The sequence below is a fragment of the Bubalus bubalis genome, chromosome 3, assembly GCF_019923935.1.
Source record: "Bubalus bubalis isolate 160015118507 breed Murrah chromosome 3, NDDB_SH_1, whole genome shotgun sequence".
NCBI lineage: Eukaryota > Metazoa > Chordata > Mammalia > Artiodactyla > Bovidae > Bubalus > Bubalus bubalis.
Genome location: NC_059159.1, coordinates 20,943,021 through 20,966,821, shown reverse-complemented (window position 1 = coordinate 20,966,821; position 23,801 = coordinate 20,943,021). Strand labels below are relative to the sequence as shown.

General features: G+C 50.2%; 1 protein-coding gene across 1 annotated transcript; it reads left to right on the top strand.

The window, feature by feature from the left end:
• Positions 1–223: 223 nt before the first annotated feature.
• ODAD4 (outer dynein arm docking complex subunit 4) lies at positions 224–23,632 on the top strand. The gene is made up of 12 exons (XM_006055769.4): positions 224–445; positions 2,373–2,504; positions 2,751–2,901; positions 3,549–3,610; positions 3,905–4,070; positions 5,406–5,630; positions 5,813–6,020; positions 10,535–10,621; positions 12,228–12,424; positions 16,674–16,774; positions 18,355–18,439; positions 21,475–23,632. Exons 1-12 carry the CDS (start codon positions 332–334, stop codon positions 21,996–21,998), a joined length of 2,052 nt encoding a protein of 683 aa, XP_006055831.3. The 5' UTR covers positions 224–331; the 3' UTR covers positions 21,999–23,632.
• The last annotated feature ends 169 nt before the right edge of the window (positions 23,633–23,801 follow it).

The window sequence follows — 23,801 nt, the reverse complement described above, 5'->3', positions numbered from 1 at the left end:
GTACATTTTGTTTTCTTTTTCCTGACTGTGGCTTCTGAATGCGAAGCAACTCCGGGAGGAACCGATGGAGCGTACGACTGCCAACACTACAAGTCGCAAAGAGGCCTCAATAGCCACGCGCTCGTCGTGGTCCAATCAGTTCGCGGCTTCCTAGGCACCAGCTACACAGTCGGCGGGGGCGCCCCAGACTCCGCCCCGCGCTCGAGGGGCGGGGCCGGAAGTAATTTACGTCTCCCGGTTGCTAAGAGACGGAGTTTCCACAAACCAGACTGAGGTTCTCAGGCTTCTTTTCCTTCCTTTCTCCGCTTCAGCGTCTCCGAATTCCGTCACCATGGCAGACCCAGAAAATGAAGTCTTGCGAAGCACCTTTCCATCTTACATGGCGGAGGGCGAGCGGCTGTATCTATGCGGGGAGTTCGCTAAAGCCGCCCATAGCTTCAGCAATGTGAGTCGTGCTCTGAAACTTTCAGCTACCCATCACTGAGGTCTTGATGATGCCTGGACCACCCTATTGTTTCCACTATTCCATTGTTACTGATTGATGCACCGCTGTCAAAGATAAACCCCTGTTTAGCCATTTTCTACCATTTCCCATTTGTATTCTCCCTGGTTGTTAATAACCAACCTCCGCGCTAACAGTGACCCCGTCTCCTACATTTTTGCTCAAATGTTTCGTGATTGTCCTCTTTCCTCAGTTTCCCATAACTGGCCAGGAGGTTGGCTGGGGGGCTGCTTGCAGAAGGGAAGTCTCTAGCACACAGCTGCTTATTCAAGGTGGTCAGTCAGTAAATAACATCATAAAACTTTACTGTAGTATAAATTGTTCCAACCCACCCTAAGGTGGATAACAGTTGAGCGCTGTTTTAGGATACCAGACATACTGCTAAGTGGCAAGCTTAGGGGGAGGTACAATTATTATGCCATTTTGAAGATAAGAAAGCTTTTATAGAAGTTGAGTAACATGCCTAAGATCACTGAACTAGCAGGTGGCAGAGGAGGGATTCAGACTTCAGTGCTGAGGTGCTAACCTTACCATCATACACTACTGTAGTGTCTTGCAAATAAGCTATTGGATGTTTTATTATGACTGTTTATTTTACAACAAATAGCCCACCTGTTACAAATAATGGGGTGGTAGCATAGCTGTCTAAGTGTCCCAAGACTCCTTCTAAAATCAAACTTCTCAGTTGCTGCCTAGAGTCTTTAGTCCGCATCCTAAAACCAGAAATAATGGATCAGATGGACCAGCATTTAAGTTCAGGAGCCCCATCCATTCTCCTTTTTCTGGAAACTGTTTCATCTTGGAGAAGCTCAGGCAGAAAAAAACACCACAAGGGCTTATAGCTTTGGGTGAGAAGTGGTCTTTTCTAGGAAAGAAAGGCTCTTTCTGGAAAAGTAGGAAGGTCTTAGACGGAGGTGGGTACAGTCTGATGCCTCAGGAAGGACATCACACTGCAGACTATGTAATGATTTCAGACAGGAGAAGGAAGGACATAGGGACAAGGAGAAGCTTTCCATTCCCACTTTGGGTCCAAAATCAGTTTCCTTTTGCCCAGCATTTTCATCTTAATCCCCTGAAACAATGATTCATTCTCAACAAGCTATATAAAAAGAGAGGGCATGTACAATGGGTAACACAAGTTGCAGATCATCCCAAAATCTATTTTGTTAGCCTTCAGAATGCTTGGTCTTCAAATAGTATTGTTTTTAAAATATTTATTTATTTGGCTTCGTGGGGTCTTAGTTGCAATCCATGGGATCTTCATTATGTTGTCCCTTGTTGTGTCATGGGATCTTCCGTTGTGGCACACGGATTCTCTAGTTGCATCACCTGGGCTCAGTAGTTGTGCCTCGTGGGCTTAGCTGCCATGTGGCATGTTGAATCTTAGTTCCCCAAGCAGAGATTGAACCCACCACCCCTATATTGCAAAGCTGATTCTTACCCCTTGGACCACAGAGAAGTCCCCTTCAAGTAGTATTTTGAATGTGTTGTACAACCATTTCAGGTTCATGGCTGAATTTGTTAAGCACTAAACACCCTAGGATTCTAAGTGAACTAGAGGAATCCCAAACACTGGGGAAGTTCAGTATATCCACTGGGTAGTATAGTATATTCTCACATCTCAACCAGTGGTTTCCATGATAGCTTGTGATTTGACCTTGTCCATAATAACTACCCGCAGATAACCTCGTTGACTAAGCAGAGATCAGTGTGATGCTGGTTTTAGTCTAAAATGATCCAAAGAAGACCTGTTTGCTGGCCTGTGGAGTCCCCCTGAAACTCTGGCAGAAGGGTTTGGGCTGCTGTGTCCAGTCCAGCTTCTTACCTCACCCTGCCAGCTGCCTGTTAATCTGAGTGATTCCTTCTTCAGGCTCTTCACCTTCAGAGTGGAGATAAGAACTGCTTGGTTGCCCGCTCCAAGTGCTTCCTTAAGATGGGCGAGCTGGAAAAATCCCTGGAAGATGCTGAGGCTTCACTCCAGGGTGACCCAACTTTCTGCAAGGTGACTGACTATTTGGGTGGGAGGACTACTTCTCGCTTTTCTCACTGCCACTGCCTGCAGCAACCTCTGATGGTTAAAGAGCCAGCCAAACTGCCTGGAGTTTACTGTTGTTTTCCTTCATAGATCACTTGCCTCTGCCCCTGTATCCCAACATTTGCTCTCAACCCAGGGGTCTTTACGTTCCACCACACCTGAGTCTGGGAAGGCTTTGTCTGTTCCCCTTGATTTGACTTCCTCTCATTTCAGGGGATTTTACAAAAGGCCGAGACCCTGTACACCATGGGTGACTTCGAATTTGCCTTGGTATTCTACCATCGGGGCTACAAGCTGAGGCCTGATCAGGAATTCAAAGTTGGAATTCAGAAAGCCCAGGAAGCCATCAACAACTCGGTGGGAAGTGAGTGACCATGGGGCCTATGCGCTTATTTGGGAGGTTCTTGGAATCCTTAGTTTTGGAGGGAGGCCTCAGGTACACTGGGTGAGCATCCACTACTGGGAGGACTACAGGGAGCCCCCAGCTTCGATTTGGCTGCTCCTGATTTTCTTGAGGATTAGAAACTGTCCACTGGGAGGACTAGTCTCCAGTCCACTGTCCTGAGGACTGCAGCATCTGTTCTCTTCAAAACCAGATGAATAACACCGTTTCACTCACCCCAAGCCAGAAGAGTAAGCCTCTTTTTGGCCTGGTGTCATAGTACAGAATGAGGTTCTGAGCAGGGCCTTCCCTGGCCCCTGCCTTCCTCCCTTACCACGCATGCACCAGGGGCTGGATCTCCCATCAGTTCTTTGTTTGCAGGTGGTGGTGGGGGGAGGGGGGCTTGCCACTGTGGGTGGCAGAGTGTATAAATGGAAAGGGGCCCTGGTACTCAGGGCCTGTCTTTGTTTGGAAATGTGGCCTTGGGTGAGTGGGGGTGGCTTGGCTGCTCAGAGAGAGTTGAGCCAGTTTCCACCCTCCCACCAAAGGCCAACTATTTCCACATAAAATGTGTAATAGGTTGTGCCTAAGGCCACTGCCGACCTGAGCCCCAGCTTCTGTCTTTGCAGGTCCCTCTTCTATTAAACTGGAGAACAAAGGGGATCTATCCTTCTTAAGCAAGCAGGCTGAGGTAAGGGCCTGGCTCTGACTCCACCTCCCTCAGAGGGCAGAGGCCCCACGTGCCTGAGGAGCACATGGTTCAGTGGCTCTCAGTGCCTGCGAGCGAGGAGCTCCTGCCCAGCACAGGCGGTCAGGGGGTTCTGCCCCAGCTCCCACGAGCTGTTCCCATACCAGACATCCTCCATGGTTCTCAGCACACAGAGGTCCTGGAGGGAGGGGTCTGGGATCACAGGTTCGGGGGGCCTTGGCTGGTGCTTTGGGCTCCTTTCTGAGACTCTGTGGGGGTACTGCTCCATCTTCCCAGAGTATGAGAGCCCAGCAGAAGCCTCATCCCGTGAGACAGCTCGTACACCACCCCAAGAGAGAGAGCAAGCGGAAGGGCTCGCTCAAGAGCGAGAAGATTGTCCGCCAGCTCCTGGGTGAACTCTACGTGGACAAGGAGTACCTGGAGAAGCTCCTGTTGGACGAAGGTGTCGGACACTTTGTTTGCAGCAGGGAACTCAGGGCAAAGAAAACCTGGGGTGGATGCTTAACACATGAACTAGAGGCAAAGCCTATAAAAAGATATTTGCTGACATGTTCCTCTGGACAGGTTCCACTACCGTTCTCACTTTACAGATGAGCATACTGAGGCATGGGGAGGTTACATAACTCAGTGATACAGTTCTCAGATTGGAAGCCAAGAAGTCCAGTTTCAGAACCAGTGCTCTTAAGTGCTGTGGTACCCTGGGTGGGAACACTAGAGATACGGGTTTCTTTACCACCTTGGTCCCTGAAGGGGCACCCCCCTGAGCCTTCAGTGTGTACCAAGGGCAAAGGAATCCAGCTCAGAGGTGCTCACAAGGGACTCCCAGGACTGTGGAATTAGAATGTCCTAAAATCTCATCTGGTCTAATCCCTCCTGTTACCAGTAAGGAAAGAGAGACCCTGAATGGGGAGTAACTTGTCCAAGGTGACAAGCAAGTTAGTGGTGGAGTTGACAGCAGCTCCCAGGCCTCCTAACCTCCAGTTCCACACTCTTCCCGCCGCACCACACTGGCAGGAACAAGAAATAGGAAGGTGCCTTGAAGTGAATGTCTCGTATGAACACTGGTGGTGTGAGTGTTGCCATTAGCTGTTGAGCCTGCACAGGGATCACTCTCAAATCCAAGGGCTTTTCTCCAGAACTGACTTCCCAAGGTCCTCTATAGGATTCCCCACGGGTTGCATCTCAGGGGCAACTTCACGGCTGGCCCGCCTCCTCTGTAACAGGGCTGGACACTTCCCTCTTTACAGAGGAGCTTCCAGGGAGGGAAGAGGTGGCCCACATGTTACCCAAGAGGCCTTGCAGCTTTACTCCAGCTTCTGACCTCTGCTCAGGTGATTGAAGAGAGCTCAGACATGCCCCTCTGGCTCCCAGTTTTCCCTGGCCCACTTGGCACTGAGGGACTCACTGGGCACTGGCAGCCAGGGCCAGGTTATGCATTTCTACTCTGACTACTTTGAGGACACAGCTTGAAATAAAGGAGCCCCGAGGACTAGAAGCCTCTCAGAAAGCAATCCACCAGCTGCCACTTCTGCTAGCTCATCATGTCTTGCCATGAGGGGTCTATGCCCTAACCCCTGTACCATAGGAGTGCCACAAAGGGGGGGCTCTGGCTTCATCTGGTCCCAGATAGAACCCCCTCTCCCACCTAGGTGCTCTTGATTTCGTTACTGTCCCACAGTTCCAGGTAGAGGTCCCCCCAGGGACACCTTTAGTTGAGAGGAGGTGACTCCCCTCGATTCCTGTTCTAGTTGGCTCCGCCCCACCCCCTTCCCCACAGATCTGATCAAAGGCACCATCAAGCGTGGCCTGACTGTGGAGGACCTCATCATGACGGGCATCAACTACCTGGACACGCGCAGTGACTTCTGGCGGCAGCAGAAGCCCATCTATGCTAGGGAGCGGGACCGGAAGTTGATGCAGGAGAAGTGGCTGCGGGACCGCAAACGCCGTCCCTCGCAGACAGCCCGCTACATCCTCAAGAGTCTGGAAGACATTGACATGTGTGGGTGGTATTCTCAGAAGGGCTGGCCCGTGGCCAGCTGGGGACAGAGCCACATGGCAGCTGGAGCCCCCTGGCTTCGCTTGGCCGGTGGATGGAATCTAGAGGCGGGGTTGGAATGTGGGCTCTTCTGTCGGCCAGGGGGAGGCTGCTCCCCGCTCCGCAACACCTCTTTCCTTTCCCAGTGCTGACTAGCGGCAGTGCTGAAGGCAGCCTTCAGAAAGCTGAAAAAGTGCTGAAGAAGGTGCTGGAATGGAACAAAGAGGAGGTGCCCAACAAGGATGAACTGGTGGGAAACCTGTACAGCTGCATAGGGAATGCCCAGATCGAGCTGGGGCAGATGGTGGCGGCCCTGCAGAGCCACAGGAAGGACCTGGAGATCGCCAAGGAGTAGTGAGTGCCTGCACGGGCTCGGAAGGCCAAGCGGCCAAGGCCCAGCTACATACTGACCTTTCGCTGGGGCTGCTGGGGCTGGGGGCTGAATCCCCGCTTTCTGCCCTGCGTGCCTGAGGTGGATACCCTGGAGTGAGGAGCCACCTCCCCAGGATAAGGGCACATCTAGACTGTCAGCTTTTTTGCCACAACGAGGGAGGGTAGAGGCCCCAAACTCAAAAAAACTCCCTGTGGTTTGGCTCTTAGGGATATTTTTATTTAAAAAAAAATACTTATTTTATTTATTTGTTTGGCTGCACCAGGTCTTAGTTGCAGCCTACAGGATCTTCAATCTCCACAGTGGCATGCAGGATCTTTTAATTGCAGCATGTGGGATCTAGTTCCCTGACCAGGGTTCGAACCTGGGCCCTCTGCATTGGAGCGTGGAGTCTTAGCCTCTGGACCAGCAGGAAAGTCCCAAGAGCTTAGGCTTCTGAGCTGTACCTCCCAGCTGCGGGGCCTTAGGCAGGGCACTTAACTAACCTCTCTCAGCCTCTGTCAAAGGGGCACAATGGTAGCCCCTACCCAGTAGGGTAGGAAGGAGAATGACATGCGAAAATTCACATAAAGATCTCAGAACAGCACTGTGTATCCGTGATAACTATTGTAACATCAGGTCTCATAGGAACCAACTCTTCCCAAGACGTGATGGCTCCCCCCAGAGGTACCATCACTTTCTGGGCACCCTGGTTCTAACCTCTGGAGTCGTTCATGACTTTGTCTTGCCCAGTTTTACTTGCCCCGCAGTTCTGAGCCCCCTCAGTCTCCCATCCTCCCATGTCCACTCAGGTCAGCCCCGGTCTCCAGGGGCTCTCACAGGTCACCTCCAGAGACTCACTACTTCTTACCTGTCAACTGTTTTCCTGCTGACAAACAGGCCTTGGCCTCTCACTGCCCGCAGGTTCAAATCAAATGGGCCTTTCCTGGGCACTCAGGGCCCTCTCTGAATCCACTTCTGCACAACCCTCCAATGTCAGGCCACTCTTTGGATCAAACTGGATTTCCTGAACACACCCACCTCCTGTCCTCTCCTCAATCACCGGAACCCTATAAGCTGTTCGTCCATTTCCAGTTCATTTCTTACTGGCCTCCCACCTTGCAGAGCCAGAATCTCATGTGTTGGGCATTCCTGGTTCTAAAACAACAGCTAACTTTGGAGATAGACCTGGCTTTAATTCCTTCCTGGGGCACTTAGAAGCAGTGTGGTTTTAAGTTGCTCACTCTCTCAGTTTCCTTACCTCTAATGAAGGCGTGATAATACTGCCTCATGGGGAATTTGAGGATTAAATAAGTATAGACAGTATCTAGGGCTTCTCTGGTGGCTCAGATAGTAAAGCGTCTGACTGCAATGCGGGAGACCCAGAGTTCAATCCCTGGGTTGGGAAGATACCCTGGAGAAGGAAATGGCAACCCACTCCAGTATTCTTGCCTGGAAAATCCCATGAACAGAGGACCCTGGTAGGCTGCAGTTCATGGGGTCGCAAAGAGTCGGACACAACTGAGCGACTTCACTTTCTTTCTTTCCAGACAGTATTTTGGATCCAATTTTTTCCCATGCCTTAAAGACATAAATCTTCACATCTTGCCAGCCCTCCCCTCTGAGCTCTCAGACCTGCATATCCAGCAGAGTCTGAGGCATTTCCACTTGATGTCCCATGGGAGCCCCCAGTTTGACATATCCAAAGTGGAATCCATCATCTTCCTTCAAGACCTCTTGCTCCAGGGCTCCCTTTCCGGGAGAATGGCACTGGTGGCCGCATTGTCCCCAGGAAGGAGCCCAGGTGGCTTCCCAGACACCTCCCTTCCTTCGCTACCCACGCCAGCCTGCCATGTCCTGTCCATGCCTCCTCCTCCTATTGAGAGAATCTTCCCTTCTGTTCCCCTCCCACAGCTCCATCCACATCTTCCTCACTTCTTGCCTATTTCCTCTGACCTGGGTTTCCTGCCACCCAGCTGGCCCTTCGATGCAAAACAAGTCCAGCAGTGAGGTGCAGTCCCAGAGCCTGCCCCGCCCTTGCTGACCTGACCTCTCCTGATCTCTGTTGACTTGGCTGTCTCCAGGCCCTTGGGCATCCTGAACCCTGGCAACAGCACATGGCTCTGCTCCTACTCTTTTGCCAGTGCTTTCTTCATCAGCTCCCTCCTCCCCGTCCTTCATATTGTAAAGAAGTATTTTCCCCCCAGGGAAAGTCCTCCATGCGCCCAGAGTGACCTAGCAGCCCTCATCCATGCTCCCCCTCCACATGCCACATGTTTTATCTGCCCGATAGACCTTAGACTTCTCTATTCCCTTTCTCTCCCCAGGACCTGCCCCATAATGGACATGCAGTGAATATGTGCTTAGTGGCTGATTACTTAAACAGAGGTGTTCCTTCAGCAATTTTGGTTCCTTTTCAGTCTCTGTACACGGGCCTCCAGTCTCACCGCTGAGTCTCATGTGTATGCACCACATGCTTCCTCAATCAGATCAACCGCACCCCCTCCTCCAAAGACCACCATCTTTCCAGCTGTGGCTCAAATCTGACTAGTCTGAGTAGCTTCTCCAGTGACCTTAGTCAGCCCTCATTTCTTTCCCTGATTACTGTATGGATGATTTGATTGCAGGCTTTCCCCATCCTGCACATCTTAGTACACATTACTTAGTTATCTTAGTACTGTTAGGAATAAATCAACATATTTATTCACACCACAACAGAGCAGCCACTCTGGAAGAGGGAGCCAACATCAGAGCTGCAAACATGGTCCAGGAGCCCCAGAGAGGGGAGATGAGGGAGCCTCTGAGAGAAGGGGGAGATAGGACCAGGGGGTGGCCCCCCAAGGGACAGGGCAGGGGTGGGGGGTTTGGGGCGCTCCAGGTAGTGTTGGGGTGGCCAGGACCTGTGGGGAGTGGGAGGAGGGGAGGCCACGCTGAGGTAGGGAGGGCCAATAGGAGTCTGTTCTCACACCAATCCCAGAGGCGTTGTGCTTGACCCAGGACATGTGGTGCTGAGAGCAGAACTCAAATGTCTCCCCTCTCTCCAATCTGGGGGCCACATTGAGATAATGTCCTGGCCCTTTGCAACATATTTGCTTGCGTATTTATGTACACGTACACATACATAGCATTAAAAAAGTATATATTCCTTTATGTGGCTGTGCTGGGTCTTGGTCACAGCATGCAGGATCGTTAGCTGGAGCATACAAACTCTTAGTGGCGGAATGTGGGATCTAGTTCCCCAACCAGGGATCACACCGAGGGTGCCTCCCCCGACTCCACACTGGGAGCATGCAGTCTTAGCCACTGGACCACCGGGGAAGTTTTCCCATAGGATTTTTTAAAACAGAAATGACCCATTTCTGTGGGTCTTTTTTAAAAAAAGCCTGTGTCTTGGAAAGGAACATCTCATTCTTTGAATGGCTTCAGAGAAAGGTGTTTCGGCACCCGCAATAACGTGTGTAACTGTATCCCTGGGCAGCCACTGAGGCTGCTCCCCTTTGCCAGCACACACAGAGCTCCAGTGAGACCGTAGACACACATGGGTATGTCTGTGCGTGGAGGGAGGGCTTGGTCATATTGCATGTGAGAAGGCAGCCCAGCCCTGTGAGGAGAGGGAATCGGAGCAGAGCTTCCTGCCGCTGGGGGTCAGGGGCTGAGGGGCTGGGGGACAATGGGAAGAGGGCGAGCTGGCCAGAGAAGGAGGGAATGAGGGGGATGCTGTGGGAGGGGGCTCAGGTTGGGTTTCTTGGTTTATTTGTTGGGAAGGAGATATTTTTTAAAATTTTATTTTTGGCTGCATTGGGTCTTTGTTGCTGCATGCAGGCTTTCTCTGGTTGTGGTGAGTGGGAGCTCCTCTCCAGTTGTGATGCACAGGCTTCTCCTTGCAGTGGCTGCTCCTGGTGCAGACCACAGGTCTTCGGGCATGCAGGCTTCAGTAGTTGCGGCTCACGGGCTCTAGAACTCGGGATTCGTTGCCCCACAGCTGGTGGCATCTTCCTGGACCAGGGATCAAACTTGTGTCCCTTGGATTGACAGATTCTTAACCACTGGACCACTTGGGAAGTCTCCCGCATGTTCATTTTTCATATGAATAGGGCATCGGATATTGTGCGAGCTCCTATATTCTGACTTTTTTTTCATAATCTGATTTTTTAACTTAAATGTATCAAGGACTTTTTTTTGTACACAAAATCGCACTGATTGCATTTAGATTATTTCCACTGTTTATTATTATAAGCAATACTTTAATGAGTGTTCTTGTCACATTATTATTCTGGAGGTAAATTTCTAGAAGGGGAGTTGCAGGACCAAAAGGTTGTCTTTGTAGGCTGTTGCTTGTTTGCCCTCCAGAGAGATTCTGATAATGTCCGTTCCCATGAGAGGGCCAGGGTACCTCAGCCTTGCCAGCCTGGGCATTGTCCCTCCAACTGGCCCGTCTTTACCTTCTTTCTAGTTTCCATAGCGCCTAGAATGGCCTTGTCTTGCTTCTTCCCTACAGCGATCTTCCTGATGCCAAGTCCAGAGCCTTGGACAACATTGGCAGGGTTTTTGCCAGAGTCGGGAAATTCCAACAAGCTATTGACACGTGAGTGACCCAGGACCACCCCCTCCCTACTCAAGGGCCAGGACATCCCAACCTCTCCCTGGACTCCCGGCCTGGGGCAGGATGTGAGGCAAAGAGGCATCGGAAGACCCAAATTTGGCTCCTGGCTGTGCTAGGCGACCAGGAGAAAGCCACTTTGTAAACTCTGGGGCTCATCAGCTATAATAATTAGTAGAATAGAATCAGCATTTTCTCCTAATTTCCTGTTGACAAGCGTCGGGACACTTGTTTTTAGGCGTGTGCATTATCGAGCCTCTCCCCTGGACGTTCTCATTCTACAGGTCTGGGTTGGAGCTCAGGAATCTGATTTTAACAAGTTCTCCAGGCAACCCTCACCTCTGGCCAAGTTCATGACTGGGTGGACCATTGACTTCTGGGAGTTCTTTGGAGGTTATTCTGTGATTCTCTGCAGTCACATGGGGTCACTGGAAATGGAGCCTGAGCTCCCTAGAGACCTTAACTGATGGACTTTTGATGTCCAACCCTGGGGCTGGTGACGTGCTCCAGTGGGGTGATTCAGCCCTTGGGAGACTTAGGGGCAGGCTTGACTGCAGAGAGAAATTGTCCTTTGGGTATTTGTTGCTTGACTAGAACAGACTTGTTGACCAAAGCCTGGTGCTCCAGGTTATTTGGTTTCCCCAGTGGCCCCTGGTGCCTGTGTGCCAAAAGACAGAGGCATGTGAGCATTCACCTACCCATTCATGTCTTTTCATAATACAATGTTTTATAGTAAATATGTGCTTAATGTGGGGCTTCCCTGGTGGCTGAGCTGGTAAAGAATCTGCCGGCAATGTGGGAGACCTGGGTTCGATCCCTGGGTTGGAAGGATCCCATGGAGGATGGAAAGGCTATCCACTCCAGTATTCTGGCCTAGAGAATTCCATGGACTGTATAGTCCTTGGGGTCGCAAAGAGTCAGATGTGCTTAACCTTAAAATATTCATTTGGAAAATCTAGAAAATTAGATGAGGAAGTCTTCAGTCCCACCACCCAAAGACAAGTGCTCATTCGGATTTTCCTCTGACTTTTATTGATATTTTGGTTTTTCATCCCAATCTTTTTTATTGTGTTGATTTTCTTTTAAATGTGCTTAATCATATTCTTAAGGTTATGTGTGGGCCTCCCCGGTGGCTCATATGGTAAAGTGTCTGCCTGCAATGAGGGAGACCTGGGTTCGATCCCTGGATCAGGAAGATCCCCTGGAGAAGGAAATGGCAACCCACTCCAGTATTCTTGCCTGGAAAATTCCATGGATGGAGGAGCCTGGTAGGCTACAGTCCTTGGGTTGGCAAAGAGTTGGACACGACTGAGCAACTTCACTTTGACTTTCAAAGGTTATGGAGTTATTTCAAGTGCTATTTTACACGCATTATTTTCAGCTGTGGTATCAAAGCCAATTCTATAGACGCACCAAAATAACCCTGGTAGTTTAAAAAATCTGATAGTGCTTGTTAGCTCCACTCCTGCACCTAGAAGAGCTGGTAGTTGGAGGACAGTTTTTCTTCTGCCACCAGTAGGAAGCCCAGCCTCCTAAGTCCGAGTGCAGGGCCTGAGTGGAGGAAGCTAATCCCAGTTCTTGGTGTCCCCAGGTGGGAGGAGAAGATCCCTCTGGCCAAAACCACCCTGGAGAAGACCTGGCTATTCCATGAGATTGGCCGCTGCTACCTAGAGCTAGACCAGGCCTGGGAGGCCCAGAACTACGGTGAGAAGTCCCAACAGTGTGCCGAAGAAGAAGGGGACATGGAATGGCAGCTGAATGCCAGCGTCCTGGTGGCACAGGCACAAGGTACAGATGCCCTTCCCAGCCCTCAGCCCCTGCCGTCACGCCCGCGCTGAACTTTCCATCCTGATGGGTCAGACAAATTCTGATTCTGAGAGTGGGGATAAACTCCCGCGTTTTGACCAGTGTGTATAGTGCCTACCTTAAGCTACACTCAGTTAGGGCTTGGGAGACCCTTAGAACTGCCCTACCCTTGAGGAACTCAGCTGAGCTGCATGCAGACCGGCACAGTGTCACGTCCTCATCAAAACAGCTCCACTCCTCTTGGCTCAGTAGCCTTTATCCGTGCATTCTCGCTTTAATCACTCTGCAAGCCAGTGCTGAGGGTACTGTCCTCCTTTTATAGGCTGGGAAACGGAAACTCTGAGGGGTGCCGCAGATTGCCCCAGGTCTCGAGAGGGCACTTTTTTAGGGGGCTGGAAAAGTTCTGAAGCTGAGTTGTGGTGTTCATTGCACAAGTCTATAAATTTTCTAGAAATCATTGAATTGTATACTTACAAAGGGGTGCATTTTATACTGAGTGAATCATATCTCAATAAAGTTAATGGGCTTGTTAATAAAACAGCAAGGAATGGGGTGAGGAGGAACAGATGGAACAGGATTGGCAAGGTTTGGGCAATTTTTTTAAACTTTTATATTGGAATATAGTTGATTTACAATGTTGTGTGAGCTTTAGGTGAGCAGCAAAGTGATTCATTTATGTATATACATATATCTATTCTTTTTAAGATTCTTTTCCCATGTAGGTTATTACAGAGTATTGAGTGGAATTCCCTGTGCTGTGCAGTAGATCCCTATTGATTATCTATTTTATATATAGTAGTATATTAATATATATGTTAATCCCAACCTCCTAATTTATCCCTCCCCACCTTTTCCCCTCTGATAAGTTTGTGTTCTAAGTCTGAGTGTTTCTGTTTTGTAAATAAGTTCATGTGTATCATTTTTTTAGATTCCACATAGAAGTGACATCATATGATATTTGAATCTAGGTGATGAATAATGGGGATTCATGATACTATTCCTTTGGCTTTTCTGTATATTTGAAATATTTCACAATACAAGTTTAAAAGGAGAAATAGCTCTAGGCCATAGTAACAAGGAAGCCGTGGAGCTGGGTCTCCTGTTCACAGTTTCGGACTAGCCCTGCCTTGGGCACACGGCTGACCCCAGAGACGGGGTAAGCGTGACAGGCACTCTGATCATGGGTCTCATCACTCATTCACTTACTCACATCATTAATGCTTTCCTGGCACCTTCTAGGCACCAAAGCTGGGCAAAGTAGGAAGCAAAATTGGTAACTGTTCCTGTCCTCCTGTCTGAGGAGTAACTATTTTTTAATATTTATTTGGCTGCACTGGGTTTTAGTTGCAATGCATGGGATCTTCACTGTGTCACACGGATCTTTCACAGCTGGGTACTCTTTTGTGGTGTGTGGGCTCGTGGGCTTAGCTGTTCTGAGACATGTGGATCTTAGTTCGATGGCCAGGGATCGAACCCTCGTCCCATGCATTGCAAGGCGGATTCTTAACCACTGGATCACCAGGGAAGTCCCTGAGGAGTAACTTTAAAGCAGAATCATTAAGAACACAAAAGCACCAGTTGTTCCAAGTTCTGAAGGAAGAACTTTTCAGCCAAAGGAACCGCATTTAGGGAGGTGGGCAAGAGTTTGGCTGATTTAAGAAACTGATGGAGACCAGTGTCGAGCTTCTAAGGGGCCAGGAAAGTCTGGAGGAGGGAGGCTGGTGAAGGGCCAGATCCACAGGGCCTCTCAGGCCTCCTTACACATCGTGGATTCTTTCCTAAAAACATAGAGGAAAAAACCACTTGAAAGCTTTAAACTGGGGAAAATGTGATTACTGTGCCTTTTCCTAGAACCTTTTCTGTTTCTGTGATGAGTGTTTTTGTGTGTGTGTTTTGGCTGCACCGCAACAAGGCTTGTAGGATCCTAGTTCCTGACCAGATATTGAACCCGGGCCCTGGCAGTGGAAGCGTGAAGCCCTGACCACTGGACCACCAGGGAATTCCTGTCCCTCGTGAGGTCTTGTTAGGCTCTGAGGGCCTCTGGAGAAGCAGGCCACTCTCTCCCGGCCTCAATTTCCATGCTGTATGGTAGAAAAGTCCAGTCCAACGCAGCAGCCAAAGAGCCCCTGGGTTGTAGAGGCAGCCTGGCCAGGCGGGCAGATCTTGGGCTCTGTAGGGATAAGTATAGTATGTATGCTGGAGAAGGAAATGGCAACCCACTCCAGTATTGTCGCCCGGAGAATCCCATGGACGGAGGAGCCTGGGAGCGCTACAGTCCGTGGGGTCACAAAGAGTCGGACACGACTGACGCGTCTTAGCACGTATAGTATGTATGTATCTTCTTCATAGTGTGAAGACATGAGGTAATGGCTACGCATGTAAGCACTTAGAATAGGAACCAGCATATAGCAAGCTCTCCAGAAATACTCATTTCTTCCTTCCTCCCCATCAGCTTCCCATAAGTGTTTCCAACAGTGGTAAGAAACAATTAGTCCCTGGAAAAGCCAACAAAAATATGGATATACATGTGTGGATTTGTGGATGCACAGAGTGAGGAAAATAAGAGGAAAAGGGGCCCCAGAATGGAGATAATTTCAGGTTATAGATTCAGTTGAAAACAAATAGAATGGTCTTTAATGCTTCACTCACTTGAGTGTCATGACTCCTATTCTGACCTACCATGTCAGAATGACATAGCAGTTTATTCATGGTGGCCTCTGAGGCATTACTGTGAGTTTTCTTCTTTTCAAATGTGTATTTGAAAAAGAAGTGTATGTTGATGCCACAGACTTTTAAAACTATGTTAGAATCGCTTTTCAAATATAATTGCCTTTTGCAATTTGACTTATGAATCCAAGGCCCTTCTTTCCCCAGGAATCCTAAAGCAGTTTGTGGGAGAGGGGTAGATCTTGGGCTGCTAGTTATAAGAGGAAGCAGTGGAGGCACTTCCCTGGCGGTCCAGTGGCTAGGACTCCGCACCCCCAACGTAGGGCGCTCGGGTTTGATCCCTGGTCGGGAAACTAGATCCTGCATGCCACAACTGAAACCCAGCGCAGCCAAGTTAATTAATTTTTTTTAAAAAGCGGAAGCAGTGGTGTGTAAAGAGAGTGAAGTGTGGGGTTCCCAGCCCTGGCAGGGGAGCACTTTTCTCCTTCCTTCCTGAAATTAAGGTTTTTCCAAGGGCAGTCAGTTCATAGCCCTCATCCCTGACCCAGTGCTAACTGGTCAGGTGAGTGCCCTGGGGCGGGTGGGGGGCTGCTTCCTTCCTGGGTTCAGATTGTTCCAACGTGGGCAGTGATGTCCCAGCCGCTGGCTCATGAAGGGTCACATCCAGTCCTGCCAGATTGTGTTTGGTGTCCACAGTGTTCTTTACAAATCTGAGTAAACATTAAAAAAAAAAAAAAAAAAAGATGTCTTCTCCTGGAACCATTTAAAAATGGGGTATAGTGGGAATTCCTAACAATGTAATTTCATGGCCTTGAGAAATTTCACAGAAATAGCACTGGGAAAAACAGCATATATTAAGAAACTATATTGATGATTATTTTTCATGTCTTTCTTAGAATTATAGCCTTGTTACAAACACCAGGGCCAGACCCAGAAGGGATTATGACTGGGATCATAAAAGCATAGACCTTGAAATGCCGGGTCAGCGTCAGCCATGAGCGCGGCCTGCACACTTGCTAATTGTTCCCGAGACCAGCCCAGAAGGGAATGGACTGGGATAAACGCAAGGAGATCTGGACTATGTCAGTGTAGTCCATGATATTTAGGAGGATGTGATTCATATGGCATGTGTCTCAAGAAAGATAAGATCTGAGAAAGTCCTGTGGTCTGTAGTTAGGAATAAAATCTGGATTCAGAGTGGACTCTGCACCTCAGTCCAATAGAGGCTGCAGGTCCCTCGACCCATTGCACCAGATTTCACATTCTGTCTTCATTCTCGTTGCTCGCTCCCAGACCATTAGGGCAACAATGGGGCAGGATGGAGTTGTCCCCCTGGAGACGCATGATGTGGGCACAGACCCCTTCCCTCACTGACTCTTGGCACCTGAGATCCAAGGCTCCGGTGCCCAGGTTCTGTTCCCTAGTGGTGAGGTGGCCCAGGAAACGTCTGGAAAGGGTGGTTCTGGGCAGCTGCTCCTGAGGGCTCCTGGTACCCTGATACTGTACCCTGAATACGTACACTGATACTATGTCACCATCCTCCTGCCTCCCTTGTGCCCTTCAGTGAAGCTGAGGGACTTCGAATCGGCCGTGAACAACTTTGAGAAGGCCCTGGAGAGAGCAAAGCTGGTCCATAACAATGAGGCGCAGCAGGCCATCATCAACGTGAGCCTCTCTCTCTGGGGGTGGGGTGAGGCAGGCCCTGGGACCCTCAGCCCCAGATGTTTATTTCCCCTCAACCGCAGAGCACCTGCTAGGCAGGGCAGTGGCTTTCCAGTGTTTGTTGTTGCCATCAGTTTATATAGCAACCCAACCAATACACATGCTGTTAACTTTGTTGTTTTGGCCACACTGCACAGCAACTTAAGGGATCTTAGTTCTCCAACCAGGGATCGAACCCACACCCACTGCAGTAAAAGTCAGCATCCCAACTACTGGACTGCCAGGGAATTCCCCTCAATACACATAGTTTTATTTGAAAAAACAGAGGAAAAATAGCAAGTTTTACAAAACATATTTACCTTTATTATGTACATTGATATTTCTTACTCTATTTTCTTTTTTCTTTCCATTCCTTGTCTTTAATGCTGGCTGAGACCCTCTAAACTGACTTTAGGACTTGCGCTTGGAAAAGTGCAGCCCCCACAGAAGATAATAGGAAAGCAGCGTGATGGCCTCACTCACCAGTCCAGACTTGCGCTGCTCAGTCAGGCAGCCACTAGCCACCTGCAGTGTTTAGAGTAAATGGAGTTAGAAGTAAACGAACGTTGCAGTTCAGTTTCTCAGTCACATCAGCCACGTTTCAAGTGATCAGTTGCCACGTGAGGCCTCTGGGTATCACATGGTGCAGATCTAGAGTCTTTCCGGCACTGCACCAAGGGTGACGATGTGGCCCCGGCCCTCGGGAAGCTGAAAAGAGTCCCTCATTCCTGACTGGCGCGGCAGGGACTAGGGAACTCAGACTGAGAACTCCAGCGGGCAGGCAGAGCTGGGCCTTACCCCTCATGGAGGCAGAGGTTTCGAGGTCACCTTGGAGGCTGGGCAGGGTTTTGAAAGTAGGAGACAGAAGTGCCCATCAAGCCAAATAGACGCACAGCCCTAAATGGCTCCTCCAGAGACCTAGTCCCTGGCCTCTCACCCCCTGATTGGCATCTCCAGGCAGGAAAGCATACCAAGGGGCAGAATGCACTGCCCAAGAGCATCCAAGCCTGGCGATCCGGGGCCTGTAGACATTCCCTGAGTGTCTAGTGGTGTTCCACACAGGGCAAGTCACAGGGAGGGCTGCAAGAGAGCAGCGTTGCCCTCAAGATACAGCACAGGCTGAGTTCCCAGGCCCTCGCTGTCCTGCAGAGGCCGCGGAAGCCCCTCTGAAGGCAGGCCAGCCCCCAGTCCCACCCCCACCCACGGTGTGCTGCTGAGTCCCCTCCATGGCTTGCTGCCTGGCTGCAGGCTAAGGGGCTTGCCTTGTCTCCTTTAATTTGGCTGAAGCTTTAGGAATCAGTAGACAGACGCAACCCCTCAAAACATGCCTGAGTCTGAGGGAAATGAGTTCGAGTCACCCCCAGCAGTGTATCTCTCATACCACTTACCGTGGGGAGTTCCAAGTCCATAGGATCCGTGAACCTCAGGCAGGAGTAGTCAGAGGAGCCAGGAGGAAGGGGATGGGGGCAGGGTTGGGCCTTGGGTGGGGAAAGGACAGGTCCTACAGTGTTAAGAGAGTTCACTGATACTCCTCTCACCCACAGGCCTTGGATGATGCCAACAAGGGCATCATTGAAGAGCTGAAGAAAACCAACTACAGGGAGATACTCAAAGAAAAGAAGGAGAAAGGTGAGTTTTGGAGCTGGAAGACGGCAACTTCAGAAACCTGCCTCTGCTCTCCTTCCAGTGGTCCTCACCACGCTTCCTGCTGCTCCTTCAGTTGGGCTTGGTGCTGCCCACTGAGCATGCTGATTTCAGTGCCTCCAGCAGCCGTTCCCGAGGCAGGAGGGGGACCCCTCAGCCTGGGGTCAGATCCCATGCTGTCTGCCCTATTTCTTCAATACTTCTGTATTTTTAAAAAAGATGTATTCGTTTACTGTATTATTTATTTTACTTTCTCGCTGTGGTGGGTCTTTGTTGCTGCACACAGGCTTTCTCTAGTTCACCGGGGACTACTCTCTAGTTGCGGTGCTCAGTGGTAGCTTCTCTTGTTTTGGAGCGCAGGCTCTAAGTGCACGGGTTTCCGTAATTGCAGTATGTGGACTCAGTAGTTGGGGTGCCTGGGCTTAGTTGCTCTGAGGCATGTGAGATCTTCCCAGACCAGGGGTTGAACCTCTGTCCCCTGCATTGGCAGGTGGATTCTTAACCACTGGACCACCAGGGAAGTCCAATACTCCCATATTTCTTCAATTCATCAAATATTTGTCAAGCGCTTGTCACCTGCCAGGGAAGTGTGAGATTCTGGGGGTAACAGAAGCTCGGCCCCTGCCCTGGAGGAACCCACAGCCCAGTGGGAAAGCCAGGCACCTGAGTCTCCTGAGCAGGGGGCCGCCCTCTGCTGTCAGAGCCTGGGCAGGGCGCTCCCAGTTCTCTGGGGTGATAGGGAACACTTTCAAGAGGAAGAATCTTCGGCTTCAGGCTCCAGAAGATGCCCAGGCGTTTTCACGGTGCTAGGTGAAAGGCTGAGGGCGTTTCAGGCAGGAAACAGGAGCAAACATGGAAGCAGAACGAAAGTAGCTTACACTGTGGGGGCTCTTACCACTGGCCACACTGGGTTAACATCAGCCAGAATGATCTCACTAGATCCTCACTGCCGGGAGGCGGAGGTACTGCTTAGGGAGGAGGGCACTGGAGCCTGAGCGATCGGCCCAGTCACTCAGCAGTCGGACTGGGAGCCACACTCACTCCCACTGGGGGCAGCTGCTCTTCAGGGTCAGCACTGAGCAGGGCAGGGTCAGGACAGGGGGCTCGAGGGCCGGCTCTAGTGCAGAGGTGACAGGACTGTGCCGGTCTAGCCTTACCACGTTCTTTCTCCCAAGAGTTCCAGGGAGTGAAGAGGCCTTTGATCCTCACCCCCACGCCCCAGGCACTAGCTATCTGACTGGCCCCCATGAAAGGAGTGAGGGAAGAGGAAGTGGCTGGGACTCCAGGCCCCAAGGAGTCGGCAGGGATGGGGGCCGGGCCCCAGAGTGGTGGGGGTGATAAGAGAAGCTGATCTCCACTCAGGGCTTCCTGCCTGCCCAGGCGCTTTTTTAAGCTTTATACATACTGACTCATCGGATCCCTCCTGGAGCCCTATGAAATAAGTGTTGTTGTTTAGTCGCTCAGTCGTGTCTGACTCTTTGTGACCTCATGGACTATAGCCCGCCAGGCTCCTCTGTCCATGGGATTTTCCAGGCAAGAATACTGGAGTAGATTGCCATTTCCTTCTCCAGGGAATCGTCCTGATCCAGAGATCAAACCCACATCCCATGCATTGGCTGCTGCCAAGTCGCTTCAGTCGTGTCCGACTCTATGCGACCCCATAGACAGCAGCCCACCAGGCTCCCCCGCCCCTGGGATTCTCCAGGCAAGAACACTGGAGTGGGTTGCCATTTCCTTCTCCAATGTGTGAAAGTGAAAAGTGAAAGTGAAGTCGCTCAGTCATGTCCGACTCTTCGCGACCCCATGGACTGCAGCCTACCAGGCTCCTCCGCCCATGGGATTTTCCAGGCAAGAGTACTGGAGTGGGGTGCCATTGCATTGGCAGGTGGATTCTTTAATGCTGTGCCACCTGGGAAGCCCAAAATAAGTATGACATGCTTGATTTTACAGTTGAGGACGCAGGGCCAAGGGGTTAAAGTCCCACAGTGGTTTCTGGTCTTGGACAGCCTGGCTCTGGAGCCCATGGTTTTACCATGGTTCTACATATACTATTTCTGTCACCCCCAGCCCATCCTGTGGGGCCTCCCTCCAGCCACACTGAAGTGAAGGGGAGCTAGGGCTGGGGCTCCCTCGGGGCTTCTGGGAGGACAGAGCTCCTTCCGGGCACCAAGGCTGAAGCCCTCTCAGATCCCAGCACTGCAGCGGCAATCTGGGTGTGGAGTTTCTGGGCACCCGAGCAGTCAGATGATGGCCTTTTATTACCCAGCGCCTGAACGTGGTGGCTGGATCCCCTCAGAGATCTGATTCTGTCTCCACGTGCCGTTGGAGCCGCTGTCAGAAGCCACAGAAGCAATAATGTCAGGGGATGCAGCAGGTGCTCCAAGCATTCTCCTTCCTTGGCTGACAGCACACTGGGAAAGGCATCCTGAAAACTTGAGGAAGGCCCCCAAAGGCATAGGCAGCTGCTGGACACTTCCCTTCCTGGACAGCAGGTGGCAGCATTGCATGTGTCTTCACAGCCAACAGCAGCCTTTGCTGGCTCTGAATCCAGAGTCCCTGTTGGCATCTTAGAAACCAGAACTTCCAGGAAGAGTGTGGAGGAGACTCAAGAGGAGATTGGTTAAAAAAAAAAAAAATAGGAGATTGGTAACTTTTCTCTAATAGCTGGTAAAAACAAGGAGCAAGGATCCCTTGGGTTGTAACATTGCCCTGCATCTGAACTTCCAGCACAATTTGCACCGTACAGGGGAACCTCCCAACAAATGGTGAGTGTGCTCCCCAGGGACAAAGAGAAATGCAGGATGAGGATGCCAGAGGAGAAGCCTCTGTCTTTTCCCAGCACCTGAGCTAGTTCTTACAGGGAAAAAGAAAATGTGGGCTGGGGGCGGACTGTCCTGGGTTCAAATCTTGGCTTTGCCAATTATATTCAGTGTGACGTCGTGTGTGATTTCCCCTTTCTCAGTCTCAGGCCTCTCAGGACAGATTTTCACCTCTCTTCTCTCCTTTCTCCTGTTTTTCAGAAAATGCCACTATGCTGGATGGTCAAACACGGACAGCAAAGGAGAAGGAAACGAGGAAAACAAAAGATGAACCTGAGAAGGTGATGAAGCAGTGGGTGCAGGAGCAAACGGAGAAACAGCTCGAAGGTGTCTTGTCTAAGGAAACTTTGGGGGTCACAGCTAGGCAACCAGAACAGAGGCAGAGAGAAGACCCAGAAAAAGCCTCATGGAGAAAAGAATTGGGCGCGAAGGAGAGAGGTCCAGGAGACACTGCCAAAGGACAGTTTGGAGAAGCAGGTAGGACAGAACAGAACAGAGAAGAAACCAGAGAAATTTACAGGAGGCCTTCAGAACTAGATCAAAACCTTTCAGATGAATCAAGCCCAAGGGAATCAGAAGGACTAGAGAAGAGACTTTCAAAAACTGACGGAGGAGCGTTGGAAGCACTGGGGAAAACGGAATCAGGAGAAATAAAAGAAATGGAAATAACGGAAAATTCTGGAAAAATAGAAAAAGATGAAAAGGAAGATGAACCCATTGAGTAGGCATTAGGATCAGTAGGTTGGTGTTCACAGGGACCATGGAGGTCTTACTAAACTGGACATTCAAGCTGAGATTTGTGTCTAATGTGGACTGGGTCCCACAGGTCACCCTGTCTCTTTCTATTACTGTTTTCCCTTTAAATGTGTATCTTTGACTTTTACAAACCCCGAGTCTGTCATTTTGCCTCCTTATCGCCACCCATTCTCAGAAGAGCCTTAGAGAATGAATGCGTGGGCATGGGGGTCCCACTTGCTGAGCAGAACTCTGACATTCTGACTAGGGGAGAAACACGGAGACCCCCTCCCCAAACGAGGCCTGACCCACAGTGTCAACAAAGTGTGAAGTGTGGTCCTCTCCCCCAGACCCTGTGTTTCAGGGGAGGAAGAAACAGGTGAACTCCAAGGAACTCAAAAAGCCTAAAGCGGGGAGGAAAGAGAAAGGCTTGGGAACAGAGGTGTGGCTGCCCAGCTGCTGACCATTGGCTCATCTTGCTGAGTACCACTGTGTTCAGGGTACTGTGGGAGGCTTTCTGGAAGAAATAAGGATGGGACAACCTCAGCCATCACACAGCAAGGGAGACCCACTTGTAAACCCTGAAGCCTTGAAAACAGAATGAAGTGCCTGCTGGCACTGGTGGGGCTCTTGGAGCTCAGGGGGAGAAGGAAGATGTCTGGCAGAGAACAGGGAGCAGCTGGGGGGAGGAGTTGCCTCGGGACCCACCTGTGCCACCCTGGGGGCCTGCGTACAGTCGAGTAAATCAAGCTCCCCAAACTTGCTTCATCCTCTGTATAATGAGTACCTGGCTCGGGGCACAACCCTGGTACACAGGAACCTCTCGAAAACCCACCTGAGCTTCCAGTGGTTTCATAGAGGGGCGGCTGAGCAGCTGCCCCAGAGAAGGAGTTAAGAATTTCACTGCTTTATCCATTTAACCCCTTGGCCATTGCCATCCTAGTTCCAGCTCCATAGTTCCTGGGAGGGTTGGGCTTGGCTGGGGCAGAGGCTGACTTTGGGCCTGCCAGACTAGGGAGAGGCAAGTGAGGCATTTCAGCTGCAACTTTTAAGGAACATAGGGTCAAAAAACTCAGTAAGCAAGAGAAACAGTATTTTAATGCAATATTGCAAAAACAACAAAAAAAAATTGCAAACTCTGAGAAATTGAATATTTCCTGCCACATCAGTAGACAAGGATGCCACAGTCATCAGCGATGGCAGCCACCATGGAAGGTGAGCTGGTGAGCCCCAAGGGAGCATGGAAAGGAGACTACCTGCAATCTAGCAAAAATCAAAGCACTCCCTAAGGTTGAGCCCTGAGGAAAGGAAGCTCAGGATATGAAAAACGCTGGACACAGGCTCCAGATAGCTGAGGTGCATATTAAAGGAATGAGTTCAGTGAGCCCACACTCTTGCATCTTCCCATACATAGAAAAGCTCTAAATTCCTTAACTTGGGATATCTGGTTTTCTTTAACAATAATCTTTTCCACATTCAGATTACCTGCCCTTTGTTGGAAAACTTCTATATAATGCAGCTCCTACTCTCGCCTCCTCAGAGCAGTTTTCTCAGGGTTACTTGAGATGCTATCTCCCTGGCTTGAAATCCTAAAAATTCCCGCGGAATAAAACATAACTCTCAACTTTCAGGTTGTGAATATTTTTTAAATCAACAGCCTGATGATGAGTAAAATATCAAAATTTTAAAGACAGAATTCGCACTCGCACAATCTTGCCTAAAATCTAATCTCTACACTGGGCCAGGGAGAGGGGGGGTGCCTGCTTGCCTCTTTACCGAGTTCATCATTACCG

Coding starts and splice junctions, on each gene's coding strand:
- ODAD4 (XM_006055769.4), top strand. CDS start 332: ATGGCAGACCCAGAAAATGAAGTCTTGCGAAGCACCTTTCCATCTTAC. Junction 2,902..3,548: donor CATCAACAACTCGGTGGGAA/GTGAGTGACCAT, acceptor CTGTCTTTGCAG/GTCCCTCTTCTATTAAACTG. Junction 16,775..18,354: donor CGCAGCAGGCCATCATCAAC/GTGAGCCTCTCT, acceptor TCTCACCCACAG/GCCTTGGATGATGCCAACAA.